The sequence below is a fragment of the Mesoplodon densirostris genome, chromosome 4, assembly GCF_025265405.1.
Source record: "Mesoplodon densirostris isolate mMesDen1 chromosome 4, mMesDen1 primary haplotype, whole genome shotgun sequence".
Taxonomy (NCBI): domain Eukaryota; kingdom Metazoa; phylum Chordata; class Mammalia; order Artiodactyla; family Ziphiidae; genus Mesoplodon; species Mesoplodon densirostris.
In genome coordinates this window covers 45,195,051-45,214,516 of record NC_082664.1, presented here as the reverse complement: position 1 = coordinate 45,214,516, position 19,466 = coordinate 45,195,051, and the positions used below count along the sequence as shown (strand labels likewise).

The window sequence follows — 19,466 nt, the reverse complement described above, 5'->3', positions numbered from 1 at the left end:
TTAGAAAAGTCATTCTGCAGGGTACAAAAGGGATTAGAGAGAGGCAATACTGGGAGTTAGAGAGACCAGTAAAGAGAGTATTTCATTTATCAGGAAATGATAGGGTCATAGAATAGATAGCATAGTAGAGAAGTACATGGATTCAAGAAATATTCAGGAAAGCAATCAATAAGATTTATGGTTTAGATGTGGAGGGTGAGGAAGGCAGAAGTTAAGTTTGATCTCTGGCTTGGGCAGCCAGTGAATGATGGTACCGTTTACCTAGACAGGGAACAAGGGAGAGGAAGGAGTAGGTCTGAGGAGGAGAGATGATAGATTTAACTATGTCCTTGAACGTGAAGTGAACAACGGGGCATCCAAGTGAGCCTGCAGAAGGAATTTGGAGAGTCAGATCTGAAGCTTGGGGGACAAATCTGGGCTGGAGATAAATATTATGAAGCCATCACCACATGGATGACATTGAAAGCCATGGAAGCAGATGAGATCTCTGAGGAAGAGAGTGTGGAGTGAGATGCTAAGGATAAGGACTGAACACGGACAGCAATGAGACCAGCCTAGGAAGAGGAGTACAGAGGAGCAGCCAGTAAGGCAGAAAGAGAACCAGGAGACCATCATGGGATCTAGGTGAAGAGAACATTGCAGGAAAAAGGAGTGGTCATCATGCAAATGCTACAGAGAGGACAATAAAGTAAGAGTTGAATAGTGTCAATATGGTTTTGCAAGAAAAAGGTCATTGGTGACTTTGGTGAATACACTTCACCAGAGGAATGATGTGGGCAGAAGGTGGTGCCCAGAAGGTGGGTTGAAGATTGAATGGGAGTTGAAGTGACAGCAAATGTAAACAACTCTAAATCTGGTGAAATAGATGTCCTCTCCATAACCATTATACCATTTTCAAATGTCTACCTCATATTAGAGATATTTCTAACCTCTTTTATGCTCTGTACTCCTGTAAGCATGTTGAAAGTACAGATAGAGTCTTACATCTTCACATCTTCATTGTTCCTAGTGTAGGTCTTGCATATGGAAGATACTCTGTTGATACTTAATTACTTTCCAGCTTTCAAATTGAAGGCTCTTATTGGCCTTAAATATATGTAAAGTGTGTATCCTTTTCATGTGCTTTCTTCTTATGTGTTTTTTTCTGATTGAATGAAAAGGTCTCAGTTCCAGGTGAGAAAAAGGTAATGACAAGCCCATAATTTAATAGAACCTCATATTTTGAGAAAATTTTGTGAATTAGGGGAAAATCCCCCCTCTCCCCCAAAAAACCAGAAGAAATAGAACAAGTATGAATATGTTTTAATTAAAAAATTTATTATGATTATTTACACCAGTTCCTTGATAAGCATATAAATGTAAACTTATCATTAGCATTATTTCACATATGACTTATGCAAATTCAGAGTTAATACTGTCGTTTGAGTGTGCAGGTGGTGAGAAAATTTTATTATATTCACAGAATATACATACACGTGCGTTCAAAAGGTGTTCCTCTCTAAGCCAGTGGTATGGACACAGTCCCAAGGGCCCTGCTTCTGCTTCTCAGGTGGATACTGGGATCAGTGATATCATCCACATGCTCCTCACTCTTCTTTTCCTTCAGGCTGTTGATGAACCTCAGGGTAATTTCATCCCACTCCTCGGGCAATAGCATCAGCAGAAACCCAATGCAGATGATGATGGTAGCAGCCAGGCGGACGACATTGAATATCACCTCCTGCTTCAGGAGATCCACAGCTAGGGAAGGAACAGCAAGTCAGTCAGTCCATCACTGTTTCTAAGCTTCTCTGAAAACAAATGACCACATCAGTGCTACTTCTAAGAGATTTCCAAAAGTCTCTCTTGTTCTCTCAAGCGCGTCTTCCCTTTTTCCACGTCATTATCAACACTGTGCTCTCTATTTGCTTTCCGTTCCCTCTCTCTAAATAACACTTACCCTTCCAGGCAAATGCCATCTGATTGAATAACCTCTGCAGTTTAAAAATTTTTTTTTAATTTTATATTGGAGTATTGTTGATTTACAATGTTGCATTAGTTTCAGGTGTACAGCAAAGTGATTCAGTTATACATATGCATGTATCTACTCTTTTTCAAATTCTTTTCCCATTTAGGTTATTACAGAATATTGAGCAGAGTTCCCTGTGCTATACAGTAGGTCCTTGTTGCTTATCTATTTTAAATATAGCAGTGTGTACATGCAGCTTTATTTCTTAATACTTTTCCTCTGCATCCCTTCATGCTTCTCCAGTTTCACTGGACCACTGAAGATGTTTTAAATGAGCCAAGCTTACTAATGTCTAGGTCTTTGCATGTGCTAGTCTTTTTAAAATTTTTAATTGAGGCAAATTTCATAGAAATTAAAATTAACCATCTTAAAGTGAGTTTAGTAGCATTTTGTACATTCATTTTGTACAGCTTAATGTACCACCGCCTCCATCTGTTTCCAAAACATTTTCATTATTTCAAAATAAAACCCCATACCCATTAAGCAGTTACTCCCCAGCCCACTACTCTCACCCCACAACACCTGGCAACCATCAACCTGCTGTGTGTCTGTGGATTTACCTATTCTAGATATTTCCTATAAATGGAAGCATACCATATGTGACCTTTTGTGTCTGGCTTCTTTCGCTTAGCATAATGTTTTCGAGGTTCAACCATATTGTAGCATGTGTTAGTGCTTCATTCCTTTTTATGGCTGAGTAATACCCCATTGTATCACAACTTGTTTATCAATTCATCTCTGGATGGACATTTAGGTGTTTCCACCTTTGGCTGTTGTAAATAGTATGAACATTCACATACAAGGATATTTTTGAGTCCCTGTTTTCAGTTTTGCAGGAATGTAACTAGTAGTGGAATCATATATATGCTGTTCTCTTTGCATGGAATGCTCTTCCCTCCTTATATGCACTTCATCCAGCTAAACCCTCTGTTAGATTCCGCCCTTTATGCTTTTTGCAGGAAGCCTCCTTGGATGCCCCTCCTGTGTGCTCTCAGAGCATTCAGTACATACCTCTATCAAAGCCATTTTCTCTCTCTACATTGTAATTACTCAGTTCCTTTCATCTCCTTTCTACACTACATGGTCCTGAGGGCAGAGGCTGTGTCTTATTCAGGATCTATCACCAGGTGTTAGCACAGTTGTTAGCATATACTAAGTGCTCAGAAATTATTTATTGAATGAATGAATTCATGGATGAATGAATGGAATTCCTTGACAACTCCACTCCTCCCTGATATGACTTCCTCTAAATATCTTATAGTCCTTGGAGTCTTTTACACAATTTGGCATTTGATGATAAATTACTTTGTAGAGTTCTAAGTTATTTCATATGTGTCGGTCTTGTTTTCCATATTCAGTGTAAGTTTCTTATGGGAACAATAATATCTTTTTTTCCCAGTCTCTTCTATAGTCATGATCACATAGAAAGTGCTCCATAAATATTTGCTGATTGTACTGGGGGTAAAGAAAGATGGCTACCTAAGACTTGGAAAAATAGAATTTTAAAATTAGAAGGACTATACAGTCATCCAGATAACCCACTTTCATTATTTGTTCCATGGACAGTTTACCTAGAAAGATTTTCCTGGAAAAGTAGCTTCTCCTCTTGTCCCTGAAGTGAGTCAAATTGCTTTTTTCTTATGTCTGTTCCAGAGGGCCATCTGCTGTGCCCCCAGGAGAAGCCTTCACAGCTCCCCATGGATAGTCTGATGGGGAGCCAACACCCTGTATGTTTCCTACACTTTCATTAGTGATGTTTGAGAGTCTTATGCTGGGATGCCTTTTGTTTCCATAGGACTTCCTCTAAAAATACCACAAAATTAGGTTGTCAGGGAGATTACATGAAACCCAAATGATACATTTGGTTTTTAATTCTAAAAGCACAACCAAGTTAAAACAGTGTTTGTAGCTGGAAATTTTAAATATGCTGCATAGTTATTCTGCTGTCTGCCACCTTCATGATATTTAAAACATCTTCCCAGGCAAGGGACATAATTCACAATTGCTCGAAGAAACAACTCAGGGTATAAAACAAACACAAGCGGGAGACTTCCTGTGCACACATCAAATCGTACAGTACCTGCGTTTCCAGGGACGCTGAGCACTGTTCCGATGGAGATGAGGATTGGGTATGTCAGCACCACACCAACATTCACCAGGATGTTGAAGGCTGTAAAATAAAGGAGGATATACAGGATAAAGGGGAATTGCTATGCTGGGCTCTTTCCTTCTTAACATAAAAGAATCAATATCTATGCTAAACATGCCTTCTAAATTATCTGTACCATTGGTCAATTAATCCTCTAATTCTGGAGATGGATTCATATGTATTGTACCTGAAATAGTCGTATTCCTTTTTCCTCCTCTGCCATCCTGGCTGCCTGATCTCTTGGTTGGAAAAGGGGGTAGGGAGCCATGCAAAGAAGTGAAATAATCAATTCAGTACCCTGCTCATTAGCACTGTAAAGTTGAGCCAGAAGTTGAAAGCTGGTGACTGATTGGGGTTTTCTCCCTTGTTACTTTACTACATCATGCTATATTCCTGAATAACTAAAAGGCCTTGGTGTTACTGCCTAACAGAAGATCTGTCCAAGGATGACCTATGCTGCATTATTCCCTCTCTTTTGGGGTGAGCATCACATGAGCAAACAAAGTTGTGTGCAGTGTAATTCACCGAACCCCAGGCACCTTTTCCACATCCTGATTTGTGCACAGATAACCCCAGGGCAGGTCCACAGAACCAACTGTAGGTATAACTTGATACCCTTTAATACATATCTTCTGACATTTTTAGATAAATATAAAGTTAGTTAAGATAATTATCTACACAAAAATGATCAAAAATACTTGTTTTCGAAAAGAAAATTATAAATTACATAGCATTATTTTAATAGATTTCAAGCTAATGTTTGTTTTAGGGGTTAGAGAAATGAGTCTTAACAACTACAAAAAGTCCTCAATTCAGAAAAGATCTCTATGGAAATGACTCAAAACCCTGTTGCCTGTTCTCTGTAGAACCAAAGATGGTTCTAGAACCATTCCAGTTAAGACAGTGTTTCTTCTACTGTTATCTATAATTCTTACTTTAATTAAGCTCACTAACTTAGTCATCTGGAGTCACTCCTGCTTGTTAGTTAGAGACGGTGGGTTGGACTTTCACAAAACTTGGGCTTGTTCATAATTTTCATACAATAGTAGTGGCAATCAAGGCAGAGGACCTTCCTAAGTTGATAACTACTCCTTTATGGCAGAGCTGCAATGGGAATGAATATTTCAGCATCTCAACTCTCTCCTCAAGTTTGGGGAGTCAAATATGACCTGTTCTAACAAATCAGGAATTTATTAAACACAGCACAGACTCTGCTACACTCCCCAACTGTCATTTTATTGGCTGAACTGGATATTTTAGCAGATTGATAGGAAGTATTGGTATTTGGTTGAGAACTGAGCTTTTCTCACTCAACAAGAACCGAGTGGCTTCACTGCAATGGGTGTCTGCTTTTCTTTAGTGCTTTAGGTGGAACACTTACAAGCTCTTTTGACAATCTCAGGACAAGAATATATAATTCAATATGTTATCTATAGCACGGGGCCCTGCCTGAGTTTAAGTGGGCCTCAGACATGTCAGGTGAATGGATGAGGTCAATCTGCACGTGGGCTATGGCCAAGCCAGAGCAGGAACGAGGCCAGGTGAACCTAAGCAGATTGAAGCCGTAGTTACAGGTGATGGGGGGTGGGGTCAGAGTTCAGCCTGCTCTTTGCCTCTCAGATCTGTCTCCAGCCCTGCTCTCACTAGATCATATCTGATTCCTATGGAGAAGAGAAGGTGGCAATAAAAACTTAAGAGCAGAAGCACTGAAGACTGTAAAACCCTGGGGTGTGAAACACAGTCAGGAGAGAGGCTGTCTCCTCATTTTGTCACAGGGCAACACTGGCACAGAGAGAGCTCTATGCATGGGGATGAGCCTGTGGGGCAGCTCTAAGCTGGGCGGCACTACACCCAGTGCAGTGTGGAGATCACGCTGCTTGGTGGAGAACTGCAGGGTCCGGCTAGCATGAGTGATGCTCAGCCTGAGCAGGCTTGCTTAGGAGCATGTATTAGAGGTGCCAAGGGATAAACGTGGGTGGAGGGCTACTTGGCAGCAAGCTGGAGATCACGGGTCACAGCTGGGGCCAAGAGGTAGTGAAATTTGGGCTATGGTTATTCCCAATTAGATTGTTTTTGGCCAGGAAGAGATCTAGGCACTTTTAATTAGGGCATTTTGGTCTTATGGAAAGACTGCTATTGATTTCTACTACTCAATTTAGCACAGGTTATGAGCGGTCATAACTACACATTTTTGGTCTTCAAAAGTAGAATTTAAAGGATCAACAATTAATGTTTGATCTTTCTCGTGAGTGTTTTCTGTCTAGTTGAAGAGCTCCCCTTAGGGGCCTGGGCCAGAGTAGTAGAAGATGACCCAATGTCTTTGTGGGAACGAAAACAAGGGCATTCTTTTTCCCTCCTAGGACTTGCAGTGCCGTTTTAGACTATGTCACCTTGATAAAGAAGGTCAACTGCGGGGCGGCAGATGTCCTGCAGGTCCAGTATGGTGGGTGAACATGGAGTAGGCAGAGGGTGCTGTTACCAGGTGGAACGGGGGAAGAGGAGCAGAATGAAAGGGGTTTGATTTTGAGTAGAGACACTGAGTCACTGGGTGTTTGTTGTTGTTCAACTGCTTGGTGAGGAAAGAGTGGGCTTGTTATATTGAGGTTCCTCTCACATTAAGTGAAAGCACAGCTAGAAAGTGGGAGCCCCCCAGCTGCTCAGGTGAAGCAGACAGCCTCAGGATCATGGGGAGCTGGGAGAGAGAACATGAGAAACACTCCAGGTGGCTATTTCTTGGTCATCTGCTAGGCACAGCCTACTTAACAGGGCCACCTCGTCCTGTTCTGTCACCTTCTCTTGCTCGGTGAGGGTTTCCCATCTCAAATTCATTCTCCAGACACGACCAGAGTAGACTGTTTAGAATGCAGATGTAAGCCTGTCACCTCCCTGCTTAAAGATCATGAAGTGGATTTGAAATCCAGTCCCCTCAACGTGGCGTTCCAGGCCCTCCATGACCTGCTGCCCTCCTGAATGTCATCTCCTTCCTTCCTCCCCAGTTCCTCCTGCACTTGGTCCTCCTGCCATTTTGATCCACTTTGAGTCCCTTGAATCCCCCATCCACTCTCCCCCTCTGCCTGACACACTGTGCCACACGTGGAACACAATAACCTCATACATTACATCATGAAGAATGGACGAGGCTACTTGAGGATCAGTGGTGATCAGAGAGGCCTGGGCCTCCAGTTCAGCACTTAACCCATGGGAGGCATACTAGCTGGATAGCTCTGATTGAATCAAGCAATAATCTGCAAAGAACTTTGCAACCATTAACCAATGTTAGGTAAATTTGGGAAGTAGAGGACAGGGGTACCCAAAGGAATAATCCTACTATGACAATTTAACTCTCCAAGGAGAGGTCAAGTGACATAGGAAATGGAAGGCAAAACCCAGGGCCACTTACCCAGCCAGAGCCCTGCCATCCCACAGAGACAACCCCATGGCAGAGCTGCAAACGAGGACCAGTGCTCCACCTTGGTGAAATACAGGATGACCGGGGTGAAGGAGATGAAGATTAAGTTGAAGAAACCCAATGTGGAGACAAAGTGTGCTGCTTCACCAAAGTTGGCACTTCCGAGAAACATCTTAAACAAAACCTAGAATGAGAAAGGAACTCATTAGCCACATAGTCAGGGACATTGTTGTATCAGAAAGGCAATTTCTACATCATGAACTAACTGGCCCAGGGTTTAAGCTCTATGTCTTCTTATCCCACCGTCTCCATGGCAGTAAATGTGCTGCTGAGATAAGGAATTCAAATGCCCTCTAGCCTTCATATGAAACAGCAAATGCCATAAAATGAATTCCACTTTCTGTGCCACAGGGATACTGCACACTGGGAAAAACACCACCATCAGTTATGGCTATAGGGTGGATGATAAATAAGAGTGCAGACAAGTCCAGAAACATCTAGGATTGAGGTGCCATCAGTTCTTCTCTTCAAGCATGGGATTCATTTTACCCTTATTTTGACAGGGACTGAAAACTAAATTGGACAGAGAGAGCCTATCATTATATTACTGAGAGAAATAATAACAATGCCATGGATTTATAAGCACTTTTCTCTCTGAGCCTAAAATATTTTCACAAGTACAGTATTTATTCTCCAGATTTAAAAAAGATGGTCTTTGTTTTCTGGATTATAAATCTGTGTGTAGAAAAAGATGGCAAGGAGACATAAATAGTTAACCTAAATCACACATCAGGCTGGGGAGGAACCAGTTCTCGAGTCCATAATTCTTGGCTTTTTAACCCCTCTGCTTCCTTTATTAATCCTCAAACAATGTAGCACAGAGTATCTCTTTTCTATGGTGCACATATGATTTTGTGCATGTCAGCAAAATATTACCACTCCCAGAATGAATACATCTGTAACATGGTCAGGAGAATTCTTTCTATAAAAGAGCCACCCCAGGCATATAGCGAGTCTGGGTATTGCTTTTAATTTCAACTAAACATATCATTTTTTTTCTCTTGAGAGACTTAAGAGAACTTGAGCACATGCTCGTGGTATTTGGTCACATCACACATCTCCGTGGAGTCTCAGTTGGGGGCAAGTTAGACACTAATGGTGATTGAGTGAACACCTGTCAAGCTTGTCACAGAATCAATGGGCCAGGAAATGTCGATATGGAAATAGACACAATGTCCTCTGAGCTGCAGAGTTGGTGAATAATCAGAACAGGCATCCAGGGGGGATGCAAAGGGCATTTTCTGCCTTTCAGAGAGGATTTTGTCATTGAAACACCGAGAGGTGAAAGTGGAACAGTTCTTTAGCTACATCCAGAAAGTTGGCTCTGAAAAGTGGAGCTTCGGTGAATAACCTTTTAGATCTGCTCTCTTAATCCTCACGTCTGAAGTCAGGGACAGTGACTCTGAATAGAGATTTCACTGATGACAGGCCACTCCAGGGGAGAAAGAACTGTGAGTACAAACCCAGAGTATCCATCAGAGAGGAAAAGAGGCTCTTCATTTAGCTAATAACATGGCACGGGGTTAATATGCAACAAACAGTAAACTCTCAAGTGATAGCCGGTTTATTTTTTTTTTTTTTTTTTTTTTTTTTTTTTGCGGTATGCGGGCCTCTCACTGTTGTGGCCTCCCCCGTTGCGGAGCACAGGCTCCGGACGCGCAGGCTCCGGACACGCAGGCTCAGCGGCCATGGCTCACGGGCCCAGCCGCTCCGCGGCATATGGGATCCTCCCAGACCGGGGCACGAACCCGTATCCCCTGCATCGGCAGGCGGACTCTCAACCACTTGCGCCACCAGGGAGGCCCGGTTTATTATTTTTAATACCTCATTGTAGTTGAAATAATGACCTCAGTAGTTAAATTAAAGAAACATAGGGGAGAAGTCTCTCTTGGCTCCTGCTATAACTGGTGGATGATTTGGGAGGGGTCGGGGCACGGACCACAGGCTTTGGAGTTGACCAGTCCGAGTTTAAATCTTGGCTCTATCACTTCCTGGCTGGATGATCTTGGACGAGTTACTTTATCTTTCAAAGTCTCAGTTTCCTCATCTGGAAAGTGGGGATAAGTACCTATGCCTCATAAAGGTGCATTAACACAGGTGAAAATTTCTAGCAAGCACCCAGCCTGTAGCAAGTACTCAATAATTGGTACTTGTTATTATTTAAACCATCTTTTTTTTTTTTGCTAGTCAAGATTTTCTTTGTCCTTCCTTCTTTTATTACTTAAAAGCCTAAGCTACAAATGACAGTTGAGTACGTAAGGAAGTGCACAAAATACCTTATACAGTGCAGATGTCGAGGCCGAGCCCACTGCAAATGCTACTCCTATGATGGAATCAGCGTGGAAATTGTCTGCATACGCCATCATGACGATGCCAGTGATCGCCATTATTGCGGCAACTATCTATCAAGTAGAATGCAAAGAGAAAAAATTTTTTAATTGATGCCTCCATACCCCAGAGCAAGCAATTGAAGGCTTCATGAGTGTTGCTACATGCTTCCTCAAACCCAATTACCTCTTGTACATCACTGTTTAAACGTAGGAAGGGTCAGTATTAGCAAGAAATCCGTATGTTCATGAGACATCCAGGCAGAAAATATAGAAGCTGCTCACATTCTAATTAAGGACTAGTAATGTAGTTTAATTTTTAGATCAACTTCCTAGAGATTAATACCCATAGTGGTGAAATAAATTTAATAGGAAGTCACTTCTTAGCATTTTCATCTGTACTGTGTTCTTTTTCCTCAGACAATTCAGCATACATTTTAATCAGCTCCTTGGATCAATGCATGTTTCTGAACATCTCCACATAACCAGAACTTGATTATGGAGACATAATATTGATGCAGCTAAGAGGACACTTTTAGGCCAAAGTGAAAAAACGAAAGAGAATAATCTTTCAGAGTGATTTATAAGGAGCGAGCTGAGTTTGCACTGTCACTTGGAATATCAAATGGAGGCTAGTTCTTCCTTTTGTTTACATGCAAATTAAGCCACAGAAAGATAATTTCATTCAATTATCCTAGAGCATTAGCTGTATAAAGTGAAATATTAAGAATTTGATTGAAATCATAATGGTTGACTGTGAATTAATATGATCCTTGGTATATTCCAAACAGGAGTCCACTTCCTTTGTGAAATGCTGGTTGGCATCTGTTTCTTTAATTTACCTTGAACTGGTTCTACTGGAAAATATTTTAAAGCTACAATAAACAGTAAAATGACAACTCCGGAATAGGAAACGCTATGTCATTTCCTTGTGAAATAGCCTCACTGACTTTAAAATCATGATGCAACTTTGTGGGAAATTTAAATATACCTGGTGATCAATTTTGTTAAGCTTCCGTTCTGAGTATTCTCAAATCAATCAGTTCCTCTGTAGATAGATTTCTCACATGTGTGATATTTTTTGACCCTTTGAAATATTATTAGTGAATTATTCATTACAACAAAATGTAGATCTTCAACATGCAACTGTAGACTTGCTGAAGGCCAGTGTGAAGTATGATAATGATGACACATATAATTTAGATGCTGTTAAAGCATTTCTTTTGTTAATGACCACCCAAAGCAAGGGCACAGCTGGTTTCAGAGCCAGCTCCATACTAAAGCGTCTTTTATGAAAAACAGCAGGAGTACTTGAGAACAGAAGTGGACTTGGCAGCAGCGAAAAACTGTCTGCATGAAGCGTTATCCGGGAGGCTGCATGGTGGCGGGGCAGGGGGGCATTGCTCTTGCTGACTATCACAGTCTCTAAACCTTCTAGCCGTGTGTTCCAGTTAGATTATGCCGCAAACTATAGGGAATAGAATTTAATACAAATGCACACAATGTGAGGTGTCAAGGAAATTTTCCAAACAGGAAGTCATAGGCTCATAAATAAACATGGTGAAGTGGTTACGTAGACCTGGGAATTCTGTGAGACTTATCATTTTCTTTGATTTAGGGATTTATAGTTCAGCCAGGTATTTGCAACATTTCTTTGGGCAATATGATGTCAGAGAAATGAAAAGTTACATTAAACACTGGCAGTTTCTGATTTGTTTTTGTGTTAATTAATGTTCATAGGTTAAAGTATTCATGTACACAGATAGATTTCCCTCAAAATACTGAACTTGTAGGATAATAAATTTGAATTAATACTTGTTTTCTTTTTACCAAACATCAGATGTATTTTCTTAGTCAAAAAAACAGGTAGTTTCTTCAAGACAGGGATAATAGAGCAGTGTTAATCCTAATGAAACTTTAACATGATGTGCTGTTTAATATTTAAAATTATTAAAATTATTCTATAATATACAATATCTGGGTTTAAGCAATTGTGTATAATATATAATTCTTGGCTTAGGGAATTCTGAAAACAAACAGTCCATACAAAAAAAAAAAAAGGGAAAAAAAGCAAAAACACTGTCTGGAAAGTGTTGAATATTTAATACATTATCCCCAGGATATGACCCGGTTGGGAACACTTTCTTTTCTGAGTCAGCCATTAGTAAAAATACATATGCCCTGTATTTCTATTATAAGTTTTCTCAAGATAGGAATTGGACATGGACAAAGATTACATAATTTTATAGCAATTCAGAATTATAGTCATGATGAGCCTCTTAAAGATCTCCATTACATTTTATATTTAAGTGCTTGTGAAAATATTAGCTCAAACCACTTAAATTGTCATATCAATTAAACCAGTGTCTCTTTGAATTGCAGTCATGGAGAGAAGCATTTTTCACTTCAGGGGGCCAGACAGTGCTGTTAAGTTCCAAAAGCATGAAAATCTGAATATTTCCAATGTTAGAAAAATTCCTCTCTACGGTATGAACAGTTATTTATAGGTTAATAATTTATAGGTTATATAGGTTACCTGGGGGGAAAAGATAAATTATTTTCCACATTTCTATTTAAATTTCACAACTATCTGATAAACAAGTTCTCTATGGCCATGTTTAAAATTTTTTTTCAATATGTTTCTTATCTACACAGTTGGAACTAAGGGAAGGGAGCTCAGCTAATCTAGAAAATGCAGGGAAACATTGGGTGGCAGGCTCATTTGGAGTGGTTGTTTGGATGATCTTAGAGTGGTTCTGCCTGGCACAATTGGTTAATTGCAGAGTAAATATTCTTGAGATTTCTGGAGAATATGTAACCCAAGCACAGGTCTGAGTCATGTGCGTTTTCAGAAGTAATCAATCGTTAAGGAAGGATTAATAGTACAGAAAATAATACAGAAAAAAAGTACAAAATGATTTTTCTTGTGTCAGGATACTGGAAATGTACCTGCAGGAAGCCAGCTCTTTAAATACTGTGTCAGAAGGGCTCACATGTGACATCCACATGCTGACAAACACAAAAATGCTTCTGAGCACATTAGCATCCACATGAGGGACTCCTCTGCTGATGGTGCCATCTCATGGTGCCACCTGCTTGGCTTCAGAAAAACATGGCTCTCCTCAGGACCTACTCCAGTTACAGCCCCATAACCAACCAGAGGTGTCTAAATAAGATGGAAACCCACCACAACCGTTACTTGAATCTGACCTAGGTGAAAATGTTAGTAACCATAGTGATCATAAAGCTGCCAATGCCTCATTTTTAACCTTCTAAACCTCTGGGTTCTCTCACATCCTGGTGTGCCCACCTGGGGTGAATACCCTGAGGAAGAGGATTTATTTAGCCCATTATCTTTGCATGCTCCTTGAGTGACATCACCACCTGAGCCAACTACCTTCCTCTGTGGGCTCACTTCCCTCCAAGAGTCTCTGCATCAACTCTCAGGGCCAATCAGAGGGGGACCATGAGGGGGACCTGTTCTTAAAGCCCAAAGAGGGCTTTAACAGTAAACATTTGGTGATCTCACTGAAATGTATACTACCTGTGGCCCTGCCTGAAAGCAAGGTTTCTTTCCCCTCTCAAAGAATTAGTTTGTATAGATAAAGCCTAGAGAAATAGCTGGCTTTTGGCTGATTTTTGTTTTCTTTTATCTTCATTTTTTTCCTCTTTTGGAAAAAAGGCCTCAAAACCCAAAAGGGTCCAGCCCTTCTCTGGATCTCCAGGAGGGTTTATGAGCCTCATTACAGTCACTGTGTTTCCCATTGACAAATGATTTCCAGAACTATCATTCGCATAACAATATCAGCTCTTCTAGGATTCAGGGTATTGAGATGAACCTTTAACTGCTTCTCTTTCTAACGGTAACCCAAACATCTTTCCTTAATTTGCCATGTGGGTAACCCTGTTTCTGGAGCTGGATGGAGCAGGTAGGAGCTTCCCCGGCTTACGATGGACCTTGAATCCCAAGCCTACATCAGGCTCTGAAATGGGGGGGCCTCAAAGCTATACTGCTGGCCAGACTGCACTCAAGTTCAAGACTCAAGGTTAGCAGCTGAAGGTGGGATACACATTCATAGTTTGGCCAATGAGACCTGCACTGATGATCATCCTTCTTCCCTCTGAGTGTATTTGGATAGAGTCCATTTTCAGGGAACCATGGCTACACAGAATCCTTAAACTTGTCCACATGTTATGTTTAAGCTTCCATAAAGAAGAGCCAACTGTTTTACTCAGAGCCAATGAAATTGGACAAGAGTTGACGTGTGAGAAATGAAAGAGGTGGGGAGTCCACAGCTGTCTGGATACTCTGTGCATGTGTGTGTGTGTGTGAGGGGGAGGAGGGTGGGTCCCTGGGGTGCGGCAGGTCAAGCCTGAGTCTCAAACTAAGATTGCCATCCTCCACCCCACTGCCACACACACATACACATCTGTTTTTATATGAAAAAAAAAAAAACCCATCTGAAAATGATCCCAAAGGAAGACCAGGATGGAAGAGAAGGAAAGAAATCCCAGAAGGAAAGACTCAAGGGTATGTGTGAAAGGTAGATGAGACCTATTGACTGCACCTTGTTGACAGGGGTTATGGGTTCCTTGAGGGCATAAAATCGGAGAGCCTTCCCAACTCAGCTCTCCCCTCCCTGTATTCGTGAATCATTCTCCTGCCAAGAGGAGGATGAAAGGGGATGAGCCCCACTACCCATCCTCTACTGCCTCCAGTGGGAAACATGAAGGTTCTAGACAGAGCAGTCTGCACTGCCCAGGAATGAAGAGTTACTGCAGAAATGCCAGTCAGAGGCAAGATGGAAACAAGTTTGTCTTGAATCTTATCTAAATATGTAATATTGGCACAAATAAGTAGCAGCTCAGCTCCAGGGTCCTGATTGATTTAGAGTGCCCTGGAGCCCAATTTGAATTCAGAGAAGAGCAGTTTAAGCAATGAAAGATTTCATTTAACTGTCATGCCCCAGTCAGTTCTTGACGGATGGAGGAAAGTCTCCAAAAGAGCCACAGTTTGGGAAACTAAACACATAAGGACCCAATTATACCTAGAAAATAGGTGGCTGCCAAGCTGAAGGGACACAAATTCATTTCCTCAATCTGCTATAAAAGTTGGGGTCTGCTGAACCATTCACCGCCCACCAATTTTCTTCACATGTTCAAGGAAATTTGAAAATGAATGAACATTTTCTATTAATAATATAAAAATAAGGAGGGGACAAGATCTGAAAGAAAGGGTGTTAATTTTCTAGTCTGACATTTACTTTTCATTGGAGTGAAATGGATGCCAGTGATAGAGAAGAAAACCTGAAGCAGTGGCTCATTTGTTGTTTTTTTTTTTTTTTTTGAGAACCTTTTTTTATTGATATTCTGTGATCAATATCAATATCATTGATATTCAGTGATATTCTGGTTCTGATTGATTTAAGAATGCTAGCTAAACAAAACAGGATCTTGGAGATGGGAAAAACACCCATCTTCAATGCTGCAAGAGCTGGATTCTCACTTAGCAACATTTTTGCCATTAAAAAAAAAGGTCTTTTAAAGAAGTTTACTAATTTCCATATGATTATCATTACATCAGCTGTAAGCAACTACTTATGAGTTTTTTAACACACCAAAACTCACCAGCAAACTGGTTGAAAGAATTTCATAATAGAAAACTAAATGTATGGCAGACTACCTTTCCATCTGTGATTCAATCAATATTCCAAGGAAACTAAATATTAACAAGTTATTCAAAACATATAATTAGTTTTTATGTGAGCATTGCTAATTCTGGCCAACTGGTGCTCCAGATAAACCCATATTTACTGATATTATCATTTAAAGCATCCTTCATTCTGTTCATCGTGTCATTTTGACGTGAAAAATAGAAGTAGGGGAGGCCATATGTTTTATCTCAAGGGTGATCATTCTTGGGGTCATGCAAATGAGAATCATAATCCCCAAACTATCTTTTTCTGAACAACTAAAGACTTAGAATGAGTCAGAAATACGCATTTTGCTTTGATGACTGAAAGCAACCCTTTAACTATTTAAAAAAAGAGTAGTCCAAGTGGGGTGGCATCTACAGACTTTGTCTTGTTTATGGGTGTAGGCAATAAGAGCTGCATTTATGTTGTCAGTATTCTATTTGTCCTCCTCTAATTTCTCAGGTGACCTAATTATACATGTTCTCAGTATGTCTCAGAAGGAAAAGAACTGCTGATATGGTCAAAAGGCAAAATGCTGAATATGTTTCAGTGCTTCTTATATTCCATGGCCTGCTTATGGGCATTATTAAAATTACACCTTGACATTCTTCTAGAACATGGCATTAAACACTTCCTAATGTTTCACAGTGAGAAGTGAAGCACCTCCTGTCATTTAAAAAGAAAAATACCTGGCTTCTCCCAGCATGCCTGACCTTAATACTTACTATTTTGTCATTATGATGTCTTAATTTATGCATTTACTTATTAACAACTACTTATTGGCTACTTAACCATTTTTCTATCAGGTCTTATTACTTTGCAGATGCTGTATGAGTTTCCTGAGGCTGCTGTAACAAATGACCACAAACTTGGTTACTAAAAACAGCAGAAATCTATTCTCTCATAGTTCTGGAGGCCAGAAGTTCAAAATTGGGCAGGGCCATGCTCCCAACAGCACCTCTCTGGGAGAGAATAATATTACATGCCTGCCTCTTCCAGGTTCTGGTGGCTGCCCCGGCTTTCCTGGGCTTGTGGCTGCATCACTCCAATCTCTCTCTCTGTGGTCACATTGCCTTCTCCTCTTCTGTGTGTCTTTCCTGTGTGTGTCTCTTGTAAGGATACTTGTTATTGGATTTAGGAGACACCCAGATCAACCAGGATGATCTCCTCTTTGCAAAATCCTTAAGTTAATTATGTCTGCAAAGACTATTTTTCCAAGTAAGGTCACATTCACGGGTTCTGGGGATTAGAGTGTGGACACTTTATTGGGGGCCACCATTAAACCCACCACAGATGCAAATTTTAAGATAGACATGCTTTGTAGCTTCTAGGCAGATTTCCTAAATCTGCCATTTAAATGTGACACAGCTGAGCTTTTCCCCCTACAAGTCCTCAAATAAACATCAAGCTTCTTTTGATATGACCCCTTGCATAAGTAAGTTCCATGGTTAAATGCATTCATTCACTCTAATACAATTGATTTGCTCTCTGGTAAATCTAATAGTGAACATATCTATTTCCTTTTCGTATTCACATGACACTGAAAGAGCAGAAAATCCCCTAAATCTCCTTTCTTGCCCTCTCTTCTGACAAGGCCCTCCAAATACTCATGGGTGATCCAAGGTGGTAGTAGATAGACAAGAGAAAGATCTTGTAAGCATGAGTTCATTCACTATATCCTTAAATATGTAGAGTCTCTACTTTGTCCCTTGTATTATTCTAGGTGTTAGAGATAGAGGTAGAACTAGTTTCATGGGCATATGACCTGTGCAGATGCAGTGGGCTCCCTGATGTTGCCATGTTGAAATTATTCACAATTTTTTTCAACAGGAGGCCTGCATTTTCACTTTTCACTGGGCCCCACAAATTATGTAGCCCAAGCTGAATGGATCAGTGAGCAATGTAAAGAAGGTTCTTGTTCTCAAGTACTTGTCAGGGCACGTGATGGTGGACAGATGATACCAATGCTTCACGTGTGAAAACATGATGCTAAGCCCTTTGGGTGTGAAATCTAAGATTAGCTATGGAGAATGAGTATGGGACCACATCTGGTATAGTTTAATGGTATCATGGACTGATTCAGTTTCTTGTGTTGTCTTCTGCTATAGCTTTTCACTTGTTCATGTCAAGTTTCAGTTCTGAATTTCTGAGCAGCATTTCCCAAGATACAACCAGAATTAGCTAATTGGCTATTAAGATGAAGTTTTCAGGATGATACCTGTCACAAACTCTCTCTCTAATATAAACATGAATTTCAGCATTTAGTAGGGCAAGGACCCTGGAATCATTGCAACAAGAGCAATATTTTGATAGCAAAATGTGTTTCAGATCCAGTCTTGGACATCTCTTTCGGAGAACAATAATTGTGTGATGTTTATCTTCTGGAAAAAGGCTATTCATTTGGACCTCCTTTCAAAGAACTATTTACTCAATATTTTCATCACGGTGGCATGCCAGATTATATGAATGAGATCTGGCTCCTTAGGTCTGCATGGTTTTCAATCAATCTAACAAAGATCAAGCATACAAAAAAATTTTATTTTTAAATCCATGTTACCTGTGAAAGGGATAAACTCAGAACTGAAGTGGTTGGTGGAAGTTTAATGCAGTTCAATTAAGGATTTGTACCCCAAAGTAAGAGTTATTGCTTTTAGTTCCATATCTAGTTAGTCACAGTAGATATATAGCCACTTTTAACAGCATTGTGCCATTACTGATGACTTTAATTACTGTTTGGTAACCTGATCTACCTACACCAATATTAATTAAATCCATCTCTGGGGGGAAAAAACATGAGGGAGTTGTCCCAACATATGTTGATTGGAAAAAAAGCAAATCATAATCTTTACTGTGGCTAATTTTCTCAGACCCTTCTTTCCCGAGGACAGAAGGAGTTGATCACACCATTAATTCTAAGAAAAGCACTTCTTTTCCCTGAGTGCCTCCTGTTGAAATCATCTGACTGATTCCAATGGAAACAATCTCTTTATCTTCTCATGATGTCGTAACTGCCCGGGCGTCCTAGTGCAACTTCAAATTTCAATCTGTACTCAGAACCAATGGGAAAAGTTTTGCAGAAACTCCACAAAACAAAGCAGCTCTCCTGATACCAAGGATCTATGATTAAATGTGGCCTTACGCATTGAATCAAGTGTGCCATTACCCTCACTCCCATGAACCTGTCTTTCAGCACGATCCACGACAGCAAGAAGACAAAGGCTTTGTTACAACAGAACAGAGCAGAGACATCTGTGGCTGTCAGCTTCTTTAAAGCCAGTAAATACAGGTAATTAGTCAAAGTCCATAGAATAGAAAAGGGAGCAGTTCTTTTAAGAAAGAGCTTCAATGTCAGACCATCTTCACCAAAAATTCGACTGCATTCCCTAGAGAAGAAATAGAGGTTAATAGTCAGGTATTAATTTTAACACATCTTGTGTAGACTAACTCTTGATGGCCATTTTTAGGCAAGAGCACAAACCCTGAAGACCCAACATTCATCTGTGGAACCTACTGAACCCAGTTCTGCCACCTACGGGCTGTGAGTACAAAGCGTTCCACGGAGGAGTCCACATGTCCCCAGGCACAGAGCTAAGCCTTTCCTACCCATTCTCTGGAGATTCCTGGGGGTAGTAGCCATTCTGCTGTTGCCAAACATTCTCAGAGAAGCCCGGAGAAATCCAGAAATTAATGGTTGCTGGAATTACTAGCTATTCAAAGAGACAGATGATTCTTTCCCAGTGGACGGATACAACAGGGTCAAAATGGTTGCTACTGTTTGAATAGGCTACAGACCACGTGCAGCCTCACATATCATGTG

At 40.6% G+C, this 19,466-nt stretch overlaps 1 protein-coding gene across 1 annotated transcript in view; it reads right to left on the bottom strand.

The window, feature by feature from the left end:
• Positions 1 to 1,498: 1,498 nt before the first annotated feature.
• The window catches only part of SLC35F4 (solute carrier family 35 member F4), a 324,553-nt gene continuing 306,585 nt past the window's right edge, over positions 1,499 to 19,466 (bottom strand). Inside the window, exons 4-8 of the mRNA XM_060098086.1 lie at positions 18,813 to 19,032; positions 9,903 to 10,028; positions 7,558 to 7,750; positions 4,089 to 4,178; positions 1,499 to 1,740 (exon numbers count right to left, since the gene is read on the bottom strand). Coding sequence (XP_059954069.1) covers positions 1,499 to 1,740; positions 4,089 to 4,178; positions 7,558 to 7,750; positions 9,903 to 10,028; positions 18,813 to 19,032 — 871 coding nt within the window. The remainder of the gene's footprint in view (positions 1,741 to 4,088; positions 4,179 to 7,557; positions 7,751 to 9,902; positions 10,029 to 18,812; positions 19,033 to 19,466) is intronic.